Source organism: Glandiceps talaboti, chromosome 11, assembly GCF_964340395.1.
Source record: "Glandiceps talaboti chromosome 11, keGlaTala1.1, whole genome shotgun sequence".
Taxonomy (NCBI): Eukaryota; Metazoa; Hemichordata; class Enteropneusta; family Spengelidae; genus Glandiceps; species Glandiceps talaboti.
Genome location: NC_135559.1, coordinates 14,748,966 through 14,764,814, shown reverse-complemented (window position 1 = coordinate 14,764,814; position 15,849 = coordinate 14,748,966). Strand labels below are relative to the sequence as shown.

Here is a 15,849-nt window from a genome sequence, read left to right as displayed (position 1 = left end):
AGAAAAGAAATAGACTGTTGGTTCAATCAATGATAATGTTGTGCTTCTGGTTTTTATTGTATAACTACTAAGACTATTTAAGTAGTGAAGTCAACATGGCAGTGAACATAGATATTAAACTATGGTGGAAACAGAGCTTTCGGCTTACTATTGGGTACATGATAGACACAATCTAAAACTATTATTGTTCACTGTGGTAAATTACACAAGTGGGTGATAGCGAAGCATTTGTGTGGATATAATCACCCTGTAATCAAGATAGTGTAAAACACTGAAAGTCAACAAAAATGTACACTGGAACTTATCAGAAATGCCACCCTTCTGTGAGTACAATTAAACCAATGTCCATTCAATAGCTTATATCAACATGTCATTTCAGTAGTTTTAATTTGTGTCTTCAGGCTATCTTTGTTAGCTGAAACTGAGGTTTCCGTTGTTGTATTAATCTGGCAGTGAGTTCCTGATGATGGTTACTCTGGCAGTGAGTTTCAAATGATGGTTACTGTAAAATATTTCTTTTAATAAGGGACGGGAATATCTTGATATTCATGTTACACTTTATCTACACACAAGTACATTTCTGACTCTATCAAACAAAAATAGTGATTTTCCTCAAAAACAACAATAATAATCTTTAAATATTCGTTTAAAATAAAAAAAAAATCAGAAATTTTACTGAATTGGTCCGACAAACCTTAAAGTTTTATAATTACAGCAATGACACTCAAAGTGATGTCAATGGAATGAAACAATACAAAGCATCAAAATTATGATTTATCTTGTCATGATTTGTCTTTTAAAAAGATAACACACACAACAAAAAAAGATATGAGTGTGTGTGTGTGTGTGTGAGAGAGAGAGAGAGAGAGAGAGAGAGAGAGAGAGAGAGAGAGAGAGAGAGAGAGAGAGAGAGAGAGAGAGAGAGAGAAAGAGAGAGAGAGAGAGAAAGAGAGAGAGAGAGAGAAAGAGAGAGAGAGAGAGAGAAAGAGAGAGAGAGAGAGAAAGAGAGATGAACACGCACACAATACAAATAGAAAATCTATTTACAAATCTGTATGTACAATCTAATGGTCTCACTCAGCAGGTGAATTTCACTATTCAAAAATTATTTCATTATTTCATATTATATGTAGCGCTACTAGAATTAAAATGACAAATTGCACGGCCTATAAATGAATGTTGATTGTGAGAACTGAGTGTGCAGAAATTAGTATTGTCCAAGGGCCGGCTGGCTGTTGTGGAACGAGACCGTTACATCGTAGTGCCTTCTGGATGGTTCCAAAGATCACCGATGACGACGTCATCTCTGGTATGGGTCAGTATTCTGATTAACTATACTGTTTCGCTGATCCATTATTTCACCTTCTTCTGTGCTGTTCCAATATTGCATTGATTGACCTGGGAAATAAAACAGATGTTCTAAAATCAGAGAAATTGTATACAAAATCCCTGCAGCTTGCAAAGCTGTGTAAAAATGTATTTTGTCACACCCATGGTTCTATGAATTCAAATATTTCTGTAATCCAATGAAATCAATGTACAGGTATGGTACATACTTAATCACCTTTATTGTTAAGGGGCAGAGGCCAAATTTGACAAATTTTTTCCTGCAACGTTTTTTGTTCGTTTTATGTGAAGAATTAGACATACTGCTAACAAACCTGAGTAACTAGAGTTTCAGTTAGGTAGCATTTTTATATCACACACAATACCTGCTTCTTCTTTTTTTCACAAATTACACAAATACAGGCACAGATAGCATGCCCGCAAATGAAATACATTTTATCTCACTGTGATTGAACACAAATAAACAGTTTTGTGTTTAAATCTTCCTTGTTTCATTTGACAGTAACGTTGATTTGTGTTCAAGGGGAGTGTCATTATAATATATTCTTGCATCAGTGTCTGCATTTTGTTTGTAATTTGTGACAAATATATAAAAACATTGTGTAACCTAATTCTGAGTCTCAGTACCTGAAATAGAATATTACTCCCTAGGTACATCATAAAACATGGATTTCTTGGTAGACACCATAACTTCTGCTCCATGTGCTACACATGCATTACTATAGGCACACACGAGAATAAGTCTACCTTCTTGTTCTATTTTGACACTCCAGCATGAGATAAAAAATACATGTGTGTAAACATGGCAATGCTATCAGTCCACGATTTGGTATGAGTTACATACTGCATATTAAACTCTTTCTGTTCATATCCATGTTCACATCTGTCAAACATTAAATAACATACCTTAGTTGCAAATCGCAGGGAAGTGAGAGTCTCTGATAAGTTTTCTTCTCGTGGGGACACATTGACAAACATGAGCCTTAAAAAAAAGAAAGAAAAGGAATTGGTACATGTATACAATGTTACGTAGCATGTGAACTTCAACATAGTCAATCTCGTCCCATCAATACGGCATAGGAGAACTTGACATAGATAATTGGAAAGGTTCAATACAACATACTGTGACATATTTTACAACCTTTGTTGCAGTATTTGTCTAGAGATGCTGCTGACCAGAAAGTAGAGTTTATCAGTAATCCCAGTAAGTCGTCTCTTTATCACACTTTTTGGATGGCTAAAACACCAAAGCATCCCCATTTCTACTGTATTTTGACTAAACCTACAGTTCTTCAAGTATTTTCACCTGAATGAAAAATATAAAGAATTTGGCATATACTCAAGACAAGTGCTCAATACCCTTCAAAAAATAAATAAATAAATAAATAAATAAAATAAAATAATGGCTGCCTTACGTTTTTGAGTTTCCACCCAATGAATTAGTCAACAGGTGTGTCAACTTGCTATTCCTGTATGGAATGTGTGGCTCATTGTTAGCAATGGCCATAATGACGTTACTTAGTTGAGACAGGCTTTTATTGATGTTTTTGGTTTCTTTAAGACGATCACCTTTAGAATCACTCTTATCAAGTCGTTCACTACCAGCCAAATCCACCAAATTCAACACACCTGTATAGGTAAAATACATATGAAGGTTATACTTAGCAATCTCAAACTTTTACTACAGTAATAATAAATCACAATTTGTGTCTTGACAAATGCAGAGTGTTTAGACAAAGAGATACACTAAGGGTAAATATAACTTCTACACCATGCTTTCCCATAAACTTCTGCTGGAAATCTCAAAAATGACATAACATGTCAAGTGCAGTAGGTCTTTACAAGAGTTAAAAGCACTATTTTATCACTGACGAAACACAATCATATGTAAGTTATAGCAGTAATTAATAAATTGTTTTAACTAAGGTAGAAATAAGTCTACTGGACTTTTCCTTTAGGTTGATAGCAGTAATCAATACAAGTGTAGTAAAGGTAGAAATAAGTCTGACTGGACTTTTCCTTTCGGTTGATAGCAGTAAGCAATACAAATGTACTAAAGGTAGAAATAAGTCTGACTGGACTTGTTGGTTTACAAGGAAAAATTTGGATGAAGTGTAGACCAGAATCGGTTACATATAACTTGCAGTGTGCTTTCACAATTGTCCCTTCCCATCATTTTGTAGTCAAAGTTGCTTGCACACAGTTACTTATAGAGCAAACACTACGCTTAGCTTGCCAGTGCTGTAAATGCAACTGGGTACAGAATATCTATCGAATAAGAAATGTTGTCATAATGACAGAGCTTCACTTGCCTTCACATTCTTCTCCAGTTTTTCCGTTTTTGCCATGTAGTTTGAGAATGAACACCGAGTGACTTCTGGAAGATCTCTCGTTACAATTAGTGGCAGCTACAGCTCTGTTAGTTGCAGCTTTACATAGAAGATCATGGATTTGCTGTTCAGATTTGACAGTAGTGACTGTGATGTTAGTGACTTCGACCTCGGTGCCCTTAGATCCAGTGAGTTTTATCTCGTGTTTCTCTTTACTGTTACTAGGTCCAAGCAAATCACGGATCGTTTCATTGTAGATTTCTAGAAAGCTGGCGTTCATATCATACTGTTAATTTCAAACAAAACAGAAACGAAAATAGTGAGTCTCAATGGCCAAAAAAAGGCAACATTCTCATTTTTGGCCTAACAAAAAAAATTAACAAAAAATAATAAAATCATGAAAAACTGTGAAGTTTCGCAGAAATAGTGGATGTGGAAACTGACATCAACTTAAAAAAGACAATGTAAATCTTGTTCTTCCAATCTGTAATGGCTATACATGTGATGAGAAGAAACCAATAACATAGAGGCCATATGGAAAACAACAGAAAACGTAACTACCTGAACTAGACACTCACACATGAAAAAAATAATAAAATAATATGAAATAAATATAAAAATCTACCAAATCCTCCTATTTTAAAATTGAGCGTAATCGGAATCACATAATTTTTTGTATTAGGCCTTTCTACAACCTGTGAAAAAATACTGGTACATTTGTATGTTTGCTTATTTGTGGTATGCAGGAATAAGAAACATTTCATGCAAAGACTGACACACACAGTAAATAGTGTCAGTAACTTAGGGGAATACAGTCTATGTCTAAATGCACTGTTCATGTACAAAGAGATGGGTTTTTTTTGCAATTTTTTTTTCAGCAAAAATGTCTTTAGCAAAGATTTCCAGGTGTACAATAAATGGAGGTGCAGCCACCCCTACCTTCCATCCTTTCTCTTCTAGACTCAACGCAAAATCAAATATCTGTTCAGCAGCTCTTGGAATCATACCACGACTTTCATCACTTGGCTGTTGAGGACCTTCCATAGTGTAGGTCTTTCCGGAACCAGTTTGTCCATAGGCAAATATACATACGTTGTAACCATCTAATGCAGACTGCAACATAAATGTCAAGATAATATATAGTGTTATTATTGTGCAATGAAAATGCTTAAGCCTATAACATGACAGAACCACATTACGCACGAGTGCAAATGTGTCATACAAAAACAGGGGAATTTGCACTCGTGCTGCCAGTGCTCTCTGCGTCCATACTTTTATGAGTGTAGTGAGTAAAAATGCAATAGAAAACACTGCAAGCACGAGTGCAAATACCCCTGAGTACCCACACTGGAACATGCATACAAGGAATAGGGTTCTGCTATTAATTTTATTATGGGTGTTTATCCAAAACAGCAAATTTCACAAGCTTTCATGTTCAACGAATGATAGTGCCTTCATTTGGATGCAGGTATGCAATAATTTTTGTCAAGCCTGTCATCACACTGTTTCAGGTTTACTGGCTTCAGTTGTATTTGTACGGGGTGAAAGAGAAATCCAGTTTACCCTCTCATGCCAGACAATTTACTATACATGTATTGTGGTTCAAACTAACAAAAACGTTCATATGAGGAAACGTAAATACACATGGTAATGGATAACCTAGGGGAATACATACATTTGGTTGACCACATTCTTAGTGGTGCCAAATTTACTAAGAGGGCACACACTGTCCCCACCCCACCAGCTAGTGAGTTTATCATTACAAGTTTACAGGATAAGGAATTGTTTATTACCTGTACAAGTTGTGATATTTCTTCAAACACCTCCTGTTGACATGATTCAGGATTAAAGACTTTATCAAAGTTGAATTCATATGTTTGGGCCCTTTTCTTTGCTCCACCCACAGAACTCTGTAAATAAATAATACGGTCAAATGTTATCTCTAAAATATATACCCCTAACGGTACACCATGATGGGACGCCCTCATACGTCGGTCAACCCCTTCCAGGTAGAACAGGCCAGAGAGGGCAGAGTGACATGATGTATCGTACGTGTATAGTCAGTCTATGTACCTCTGACCAACCTTCAGTGACTTGTCCTAGTGGCAAAATAGTATTGCCACAGTTGTTCTAGCAGATAGATAACTGCAGTGTATTGTCTGTACACAGTGGGAATGTAATTGATGAAGTGTCTTGTATATGACGAGTAGGTTTTTGTGTTTGTTGAGACAGGCAGGAAGCTATTTTCTACACTACTTCTTTGTTTCAAGCAAATTACACGTATATGTGATAGAGAAAATAAATATCTATTTTAACAACATTCAAGGCAACAGTTAGTTCAAAACACAAGAACAGTATATCTGCTTTTATTGAGTTATTCGTGTACTAATTTAAGACATCCACTTCATTAGTTTGGGTAGACACAAATAACACTTGCTATCAGTACAGCTTCCCATCCCAACATAAACAATACTGTTTGTTAGCAGTTACCAATGTGTAAAGCCTGGAATTCATGGCCATGCTCTCCTGTTTTAGACTATAGCCTGGAATCTGCACTGTCCTATTCTAAAGTAGTTTGTGATCCAGTGTTTTTGCTAAGGTTTGGGAACCCCGGTAACAGAAAGGGGGAAAGAGGTAAAACTGGTAGTGCTTCCATGCAATGTATCATAATTTTGGTGGGGAACCCCGGTAAAATGATGTGGGAACCCCGGTAGATTTTACCTACTTACCGCCCTTACAATAACAAACATTGAAATTATCCAAACTTTGTGACAAAACTTAGTTAGTATGATGAAAATTCATCTGTGCAAATGTTCAGTCTAAGTAATTGGATTTAACTTCATATTGCACAGCTTTGTTGAGCTAATTAAATTTTGGTGCTATAAGAAGTTAAATACATTAACTAAAACTCAGTATCATCAAAATCAGATTATACACACCTCTTCAGCTGGTTTTTCTAATTCTATCATTTTGCTGTCGATGTCTGGGTAATTCATAGATACTGGTCTGACACCGTTCTCTAATTCTTCTGTTACCAGTGGTCGCACACGACAAAACACACGGATATTACCCTGTTGACAAAATATTGAAACATAGTAAATAAAAAAATGACATACTTAAAGCAGAACCTCGGTTCAGCTGTGCCAAAAAATTCATAGAGTAAACTAATTAACAGATAAAATGTCGATTTATAGAACTGATCAATTTTTAGTGAATATGTCTCTTTAGTTACAGGATGAAAAAAATGTCCCCGTTGCAGCTAGTGTACAGTTACAGATGAGGTGTAGAGGGCGTGGTCCAATCACCTTTTCCCCAAACTATGCGGGCAGGCTGATAAACCCAGACTAATGACTTCACTACAGTCTGCAGCTAGTGCAGGTTTATACCTATAGAGGGATCCCTACCTTTAGTTCTTGGATGGTGTTATGTAACGTCCTCCGGATGGTTTCCTGCTCTCTTAGTTTCTCATTACGTTCTTTGACGTCATCATTTAACTTCTCAATCTTGCTGCCTTTATCTCGACATTCGTCAGTTTTAATTCTCAGTTGTTCCTGTATGATCTCCAAAGATCTCTGTAATGGTGAAGTTATACATAAAAAATTCATATTTTTCATGCAAACCAACATAAACTTGAATAATTTGGAGTAATCGGAATACCATTTGCACAGTCTCTCTCAGTCTGCTAACACTCACTTGCCTTCATTTCATTTTCAATGAACACACAACTACTTGAAACTCACTTCCATTGTACTGAACAGCACTCCTAGTGGCAAATATTGTGTAATCTTTTGTCTTTCTGACAACCATGCACATGGCATATTTAATTATGGACAGAATCATTACCAGTATACTCATGGCAAAGGCAATTCATGAAGTCTGGTAAGGGACGATCGCATAATTTCACACAAGCTCCACAAACGAACCTCGTTCGTTTAGGTCAAACCCCACCCCCTAAACAAATGCTCACAAAAGTGATTGATTTTAACTTGTCGGTTTTTATACAATGTGAATTATATTAGTCTGTCAGTTTTACACTTAGTCCCTTTTTGTGTGCTGTTATTTTCTTTACTTTATTGCAGTTTTTTAAACTTCAGTCTGTACAATGCGCTGAGACGCATGTGTAGCGCGTTTTCTTACAAGAAATAAAATAATAATAATAATAATAAATGTGACATCAAACATTTATATACAATGTAAAACATGATGGTAAACACATTAATTACTACCGGAAACCCAGCACTGTATCTCACATTAGATGTAAATTTTAATCAACTTATCAACATCTCAGTAGTAAATACAGAACCTGTTATCTTTGAAGATGTGAAAGTTTCTGAAACTTGGTTCGAAGTATGAAAATCAAGTTCAGCAATAGCAGTGATGCCAGACCCCCTTCCCTAAATGAACGGAGTTTGTCTTTTAACTTGTAGAGTAAAATATGTCAACATTAAAACCATCTCACCTGTAGATTATTTCTTTCAGACTCAATACCCATCTTATCAGCTGTCATTTGTGATATTGTTGTTTTGTAACCGTTTATTTCTTGCCTGGCAGCACTATAGTCTCCTTCCAAGCTTTCATAATCTCTCTCAATCCTGGACATTTTCCTTTTCAAATTGTCAAGTTCTTCTTCTTTATCTCTGTAAGAATTGGAAGTTAACGTTTAAATGTCATCAGCTGTTGCTGTTCAGTCATTGCCAAATCAGTACAAATATATGTATTCCATTCAATTGATTTTAGTAAACAACAGCGTAACATGAAAATAGTTATATCAGAGATACACTAATGAATGATCACTGTTTTGTCTGTGGTAGTCTTTTAAACACCAGTATCACACGAGGATTTGATTGAATTCAATGAGCTAAGGAAGACTTCACACAAGGACAACATTACAGGTAACAACAACAATATACGTGTCACTGATGAAAAAAACCAAAAACAATAAGGGGTATCTCTAATGTAGGTTCAGGTGACACTTTTACATCTTATTAGTTTCTTTATATCTGTGGAAGTTATAATCAATGTAACACTAAATGTTGAAGAAGTCGTACTCAATTGTTATAGCATGTAGGACTCTATCAGTAAAGTCATTGGCAGTGTGTGCCAATTTGACATGCCACTGACGTACACAATTTCTAATGACGCACCAAAATTTGGTGTTCTCCTATCTCTAACTATGTAGTGACTCACAAGAAATCCCAGTTTTTCTCATTTTGACTCGCAACAAAATCAGGTTATCACTAGGGGGCACACTGGTATGGGATCCCAGCTACTGACTGTGGTGTTATAAGCTTTGATAAGTTACTAACACTAATTGCATTGTATGTCAGCATGAATGTTGTCCCATTCTTGCTTACCACTAGTAAGCAGATGCACTTGTGTTTTCCCATGGGTTTGTATCACACTCACCTCGTCTCTCTTTCTAACCTTCTGTTCCTTTCTTCAGCTTCTGTTTGCACTCTTTCTTTTTGTACAACAGTGCCTTCAAGTTGCTGCCTCTCCTTCTCCAAATTTGCCACTCTGGTTAAGGTTTCGAATACTGTCTGTTGGAGGTTTGAGTTGGATGCAGTGATCTGTTTCATATCATCATTCATGTCTTCCAACCTCCCCTTGTAATCCCAGGCTGCTCGCTTCGGTTTCCGGTCATTCCCACCTGAATGACGACAAAATTTAAATAACAGTACAGTGAATTATCCAAGGATGTTATTCTTTTCATTCATTCATTTTAGTCGATCTCATTATCATGTTTAAACTAACAGGACACTAGTTACTATCTCAGTTTTTGATAGTCTCGGTTACTCAGTCTCTTGCCGTTGAGGGCATAACCCCCCAGCAGAGTCTGGGAAGATACAATGTCGCTGATTGTTACAAGATGGCTGCACGGAGAGCTGACCCATAATTTTGATACACTGAGGTGATGAAAATGAAAATTCAGAATCATTTTTGTCCAATCAGTGACTGTCCCAGATCTTGTCAGCGGCCATGTTGATCCTTACAATCGGTGACACTATTTTCCCACTCTGCTGGAGGTTATGCCCTCAATGACAAGAGGCTGGGTAACTGAGACTAAGTTTTTTGTTGATGTTTTTTGGTTGAATATTGCTCCTATCAAACAAATTTGTTCTATGAAACTGAATACAATTATAATTTCCACTGTATATTTGTACTCGTGGGAATTTGCTATATATATATATATATATATATATATATATATATATATATATACATGAACTCCTTTGATGATTATGCCCAAGTCTTTCCTGTACACAGTGTCATCACAGGTATAAACTATAGAGGGCTTAACCTATTGGAAAGGTCTCTTCCTACAGACAACATTTATATACATACCAGATTGTGAAGTAGTAGCAGTGTTATTAGCAGCCCTTGTTGTAGTTCTATATGAAGGTCTTGCAGCTGTGGTTGTTGTTTTCTGTGAGGCAGTGATAGCAGTTGTACGGGTTCTTGCTGCATGCAAAGAGTTTGGGTGAAGAATTTTGTTGCAGTGAGAGCATTTAGCATTAATTTCATTTAGGAAACCATATACACAGTGTATTACCACAGAAATGCCACCCTTGTCAGGAGCAGTCACAGAAGTTTATACACAGAGTAATAATTCTACAACTTGTTTTAATACATGTATTTAGAGTTAAGAAGACATTCTAGTGGCTAGAAGTTCTAGTAGAACAATCAAGGAATTGCTGAGAGAATACATTGACAATAGTGCAGAAAGCAATTTGCATTTACATGTACTTCCAAACCAGAAAGCCAAAATTGGCGACATGTTTTTTTTTTTTTTTTTACATCTAACACATACTTTTTTGATACACCAACAAATACATTGATAGCATGCAATGCATATGTACAATGTACATGTAATGTTACCTTTGATCTCACTGTGAACACAAATAAACAGTTTTGTTTTTGAACCTTTGTTTCATCCAACAGTAATGTTGATCTGTGTTCAGTAAGGTAAAATGTATCATTTTATATACACGTACTTGTAAATTATATGACAGTGTTTGCATTTTGTTTTATGTAATTTGTGACAAAAAAAAATGTTACGCTAGACATGAAAAACCATAACTGAAACTGTATAGTCTCTCTGGTTTGGTAGTACCATACACTTGAAAACTGCAACCAGCTTCATTTTTTGAAGTACAAGAAAGCAAAAAAATTGCCATGCTGATAAAATGTTCTTGTCTATTATGTTATTGTTTTCATCACAATGCATTTTAGCATTTTGCTGTCAAAGCTGTTGGAAATATGCTCAGCTGTACTGCAGGGATGTAGATAAGGGCTTATACAAAAACAACTGGCTAGTACATGTATGTACAATGTTTTACACAGTAGCCAGTGTCGTCCGTGACATAAAACTGCGTGTGTGAGATATAAAAAACATTGTGCCACCTAAATGAAACTCTATAGTCACTGGTTTGGTAGTACCCTAGTATGGGGTCATGTTGAGATAATTACTACCAAACCAGAGTGACTATAGATACTGAACCTGGATATGTCAAAATTGGCTATCATTTTACACCACAATAAAAAGTCATATTAACTCCTCAATTTACCTGGAGGGAGTGGTTTGTTTACAACTGCAGCTGGTTTAGGTCTCCCTGTGTTACGAACACTGGTGGCACTAGCAGATCTTGTCATCGTACCTCTTGGTTTAGTAGCACCTGGTCTTGATGCAACCGGCTTCTTTTTAGGCTGAGGTAAAGGTGTGGGTGGTGCAATTTTACTTCTTTTTGATTCTTTAACTTGAGTTTCAGACTAAGATAAGAAAGAAAAGTAGAAAAGAGAACTAACTTACGTGATCACATTATATATTTCTATCTTAATACTCAACACATGACTGGTCAAACATAGGTAAGATCAGAAAATTTGCTTAGATTTCCATATCTACATTGTACATGTGTAGATGTATTTTTCTTCCTGGGTCTGTCAGCTCTACTATAGACATACATGTATATAAATAACAGATTTCTGACACATTGTCATTTACATACAACCCATAACACCAAAATAAAGCGTTTTCTGTATATACCACAATTGTGTATAGCATCCATATCAAGTACAACCTATAAGTTAGTATAACACCAAAGTACATGTAGTGTTTTCTGTATGTACCACAATTGTTTATAGCATCCATATGAAGTACAACCTATAAGTTAGTATAACACCAAAGTAAAGTGTTTTCTGTATGTACTACAATACGGCGTATTCCGGTTATCGAACTTCCGGTTGTTTCGCAGGAAAGTATCGCGAGAGGGCGCACCATATCTGACAAAGTGAGGGCCAGAATTTTCGTCATGGCATCTAATAGTATGGCGATGTATGAAGCTGTCAACAAAATGGGCGTAAAAGAACCCCGTGCATTCATAAAAGAGTGGAAAATTACTACTTCTAAATCTACTAGATATCGCCAGAAATGCTGTCAACCTTGGTCTTGAAACACTAGAAAATGATAATTTTCTGAGAGAACGGAAGAGGAGACGAATAGTGGATGTCGGGCATCAAAAGATTACTAATCGACAGCGGAAACATTGAAAGTTGGACGGATGACCTTCGAAATATACCTGATGTAGACATGATAAACATATTTCTTTACCTTACTGGTGTCTGTTGCTTGACAAAAGAACGATTAGAAAATTACAAATCTGACAACAGCTTCCAATCTGATTAAAATCCGATGTAGATGTTGGCTGATCGTTCATTGCTATTTTACCTTCGTTATTTTGCCTGAATTGACCTTCTTGGTACATGTTTACATTTTTTAGCCTGCCTGATCGCCTCCTCTACGATCAGGCTGAAAAATGTAAACATGTACCAAGAAAAATAATATCAGGCAAAATAACGAAGGTAAAATAGCAATGAACGATTAGCCGACATCTACATCGGATTTTAATCAGATTGAACAGCTTCCAGCTACAGTCATTGCAATATTGAGAGTTCGGTCGACAATTACCAAGCCACATGTTTATATTGTAACTGATGTCGCCGCATACTTAGGCCTTTCTTGTTTATTAGAACAGTGGTGTAGCACCACGGGTGAAATCATAAAACTTTGTCCGGAAAAAACCATTTCATGTACTGGTTATAAGTTGGCATAAACATATGTGTATTGATATACTCAACTTTACTATCACACTTTGGTTAGCTTGCTATTCTTCATTCAGGACCATCAGTGTATTAAAAAAAAACCATTGAAGTCGGCAACGAATCATAAATATTGTTATTGTGATTGATGTACCACACCGCCCACCCCTTCAATGAATTGGCCTTCCATGTAACGTTTACGTGGTTCACTCATCATACCATGTCTTATACCGATCTGATTAAAATCCGATGTAGATGTCGGCTAATCGTTCATTGCTATTTTACCTTCGTTATTTTGCCTGAATTGACCTTCGTGGTACATGTTTACGTTTTTGTCCTGATCGGTAGAGGAGGCGATCAAACATGTACCACGCAGGTCAATTCACGCACAATAACGAAAGTAAAATAGCAATGAACGATTAGCCGACATCTACATCGGATTTTAATCAGATTGGTTTTATACAAGCTGCAATAACTGTAGCGTATATTGTGATTTTGAAGGTTCTTTCCTCTGTTTTTGTACCTTTTTCCGTTCCGATGTTTGACTGGAAGCAATCACTACAATTTCTCCAACGGTAACGCAAATGGACGAGGTCACACTGAAAACGTGAGTGAGATGTCAGTGTACTACCCGTTTCAAAATGTTGCTACTTTTGGGTTTTCCTCACGTTCGAATTGCAGAGCCAAACTTACGCGAAATATTAGGAGAACGAGAGGTTAATTTGCTATTTCGTTATTTGATGGGCGATAATGCAATATTATAGCGTAAAGTTACGGGGAATGACAGACAATCTTTAGTCAGTGGTTACGATGCCTATAGACTCTATGCTTTGCAACAATGCTCTACAATTTCTGGCCCTCACTTCCGGTTCTAAAACAACGCCCCTAGTGGCCAAACAATCATATCTTTTATCTTTTCGGGGCTTTTTCGATAACCGGAATACGGCGTATTGTTTATAGCATCCATATCAAGTACAACCTATAACACCAAAGTAAAGCCTACATTCATATCAAGACTGTTTCATTGACCACATTACAAAAGCCACATGCTCTAGGCTTAAATGAACCAATTGAAACAGTATACTGCTACATAGTAGTGCTTTACTTCAGTGTTACCCATTGTAAAAGATGGTGAATGAGTTTGGGCAATCACATGTCATATAATGAGGTGGCAACAGCCTGTATCCTTACTTATGATACAATGTGATTGCCTAACCTTTAGGAAAGCATATAATATGCAACATCTTGTCAAAAATGTGTTTCTGTTGTTACAAGTCACAATCATGGATGATTTGCTAGAAATGTCATTTGATCACCAAATCGAGTGGGACAACACCTCTGTAATGTAATCGGCAATACCATCTCAAAATCACTGTGCAACGACATATCTAATGGACGACTTTTGACACCATGTATGATCGAACATAATTATTGAGTTCAAGAAATGCCTTCAGGAATGAATGGTTGAGATGGAGTGGATTGTCCAGATAATTCACTGCAAATCTAGGCATTTAGTTCTGGGCCTCTTGGCCAACATTGTAGTTGGTATAACAGACATTTATAAGTTTCCACACAAGACAGTCTATGGATTTGTTTACTTACAAAAGAAACGTCATCGTCATCATCGCTACCTCTTGGTCTCTTTTTGGCAGAGGATGGCACAGGAAGCTTACTTTGAGGTTTCACAGTTGCTACACGTTGACCATTTTGATTCATCATACCGAGAGGTGGTCTGGGCTACAGAATGGGAAAAAGAAAAACATTTGAATTCAGTTACAAATTCAGTTATAGTTCATGTAAAATAATACAACTAAAACTGTAGGTATAATGTATGTATACATGTATGTATGTATGTATGCCAGTATGTATATGTATGTATGTATGTATGTATGTGTGTGTGTGTGTGTGTATGTACATCATTTCACATGTAATGGTTCATGATACATTGGGGTTTTTAAAAATGAAAACCTTCCAAATAATTATCTGATATGTTATTGTACAGCTGCAAAAGATGAAGGAACTATCCATAAGTTGAATTTCTGTTAATGATATACGGTAGACTGAATTAGCAAGTCCAAACATTTTTCCTGAATCAATTACTGTCAGGGTCTGTAGCCCAGAGACTTGGTTGTCTGACTTGCTCAATGTGGTGAAGGACACAACCACATTGTCATGCCAGAAAGTCAAATCTCTGGGCTACTGTTACCAAAGAAATTATGCATATTAAATAATAATGATGCAGTCATTTTTGAAGGCCATAAAATATAAAATAACTGATAAAAATTCTTATCACCTGAGTCAGAGAGGTAGCTTCTTCATTGTTAGCCATCTTCTTCAAAATCCTCAATTCAATCAGCACTAGATTTGTAAATCAATAGTAATACCGTAAAATAATCTCTGTTGAACAATATATGATGAAAATAATGAATAATTATCATTATGTTTGATTTATCTATTTGGCAACAAACTGATTTTCTCCTGTGTTTTCTGAAACTCTTGAAGGGGTTTATAGTTACTGAAAGCATGGATGTATTTAGCTTTAGGGGAGATCAGGTAACATCTATGCCGACACACTCTGTCCTGATCCGTTTCGATTCGACTCGACTGATTGCCCAACCTGTAAGTTCTCATTGATGTAAATGATATAGTCTAGTCCTGCTTGCAGACGCTGCGCGGGTCTATATTACTGACACAATCCTAATGGAGGGACAATTGTCAGAATCGAGTCCCGGATTACTCCGTATGCAAGCAGGACTAGAATTGTAGATTTCGTTTCCCAGTTAAACACTTTATAAAGAAAACAAGCTATTATAGGAAAAACACTCAATACCACACCGAACGCTACAATTATCGCAGCTAGCTGTACTGTACCCTTGACATTCATTGATTCAACACTGACAACAGTAAAGGGGTTTACAAACTTTCACTCTGTGATTGGTGTTGTTTCCAATACACATGTATTTGTCGCGACGCCAACAACACATACACGGTAGAATAAAGCCATTCCTTGTATCATGATCAGTTAAGAAGTCGTCTTACCTTATTTATATCTCTCGAACGAATTTAACTGTTCAAA

The 15,849-nt window shown here is 36.4% G+C and overlaps 1 protein-coding gene across 1 annotated transcript; it reads right to left on the bottom strand.

Annotated features, from left to right (window-relative positions):
- Window positions 1-1,353: 1,353 nt before the first annotated feature.
- On the bottom strand, window positions 1,354-15,102 carry LOC144442057 (carboxy-terminal kinesin 2-like). Its single transcript, XM_078131328.1, has 14 exons — window positions 15,067-15,102; window positions 14,376-14,510; window positions 11,246-11,447; window positions 10,023-10,139; window positions 9,084-9,327; window positions 8,137-8,314; window positions 7,082-7,249; window positions 6,617-6,748; window positions 5,471-5,587; window positions 4,617-4,790; window positions 3,660-3,963; window positions 2,763-2,976; window positions 2,254-2,329; window positions 1,354-1,398 (listed from the first exon to the last, which is right to left on the bottom strand). The coding sequence occupies exons 1-14, from the start codon at window positions 15,100-15,102 to the stop codon at window positions 1,354-1,356; spliced, it is 2,142 nt and encodes a 713-aa protein (XP_077987454.1).
- Between the last annotated feature and the right edge of the window lie 747 nt (window positions 15,103-15,849).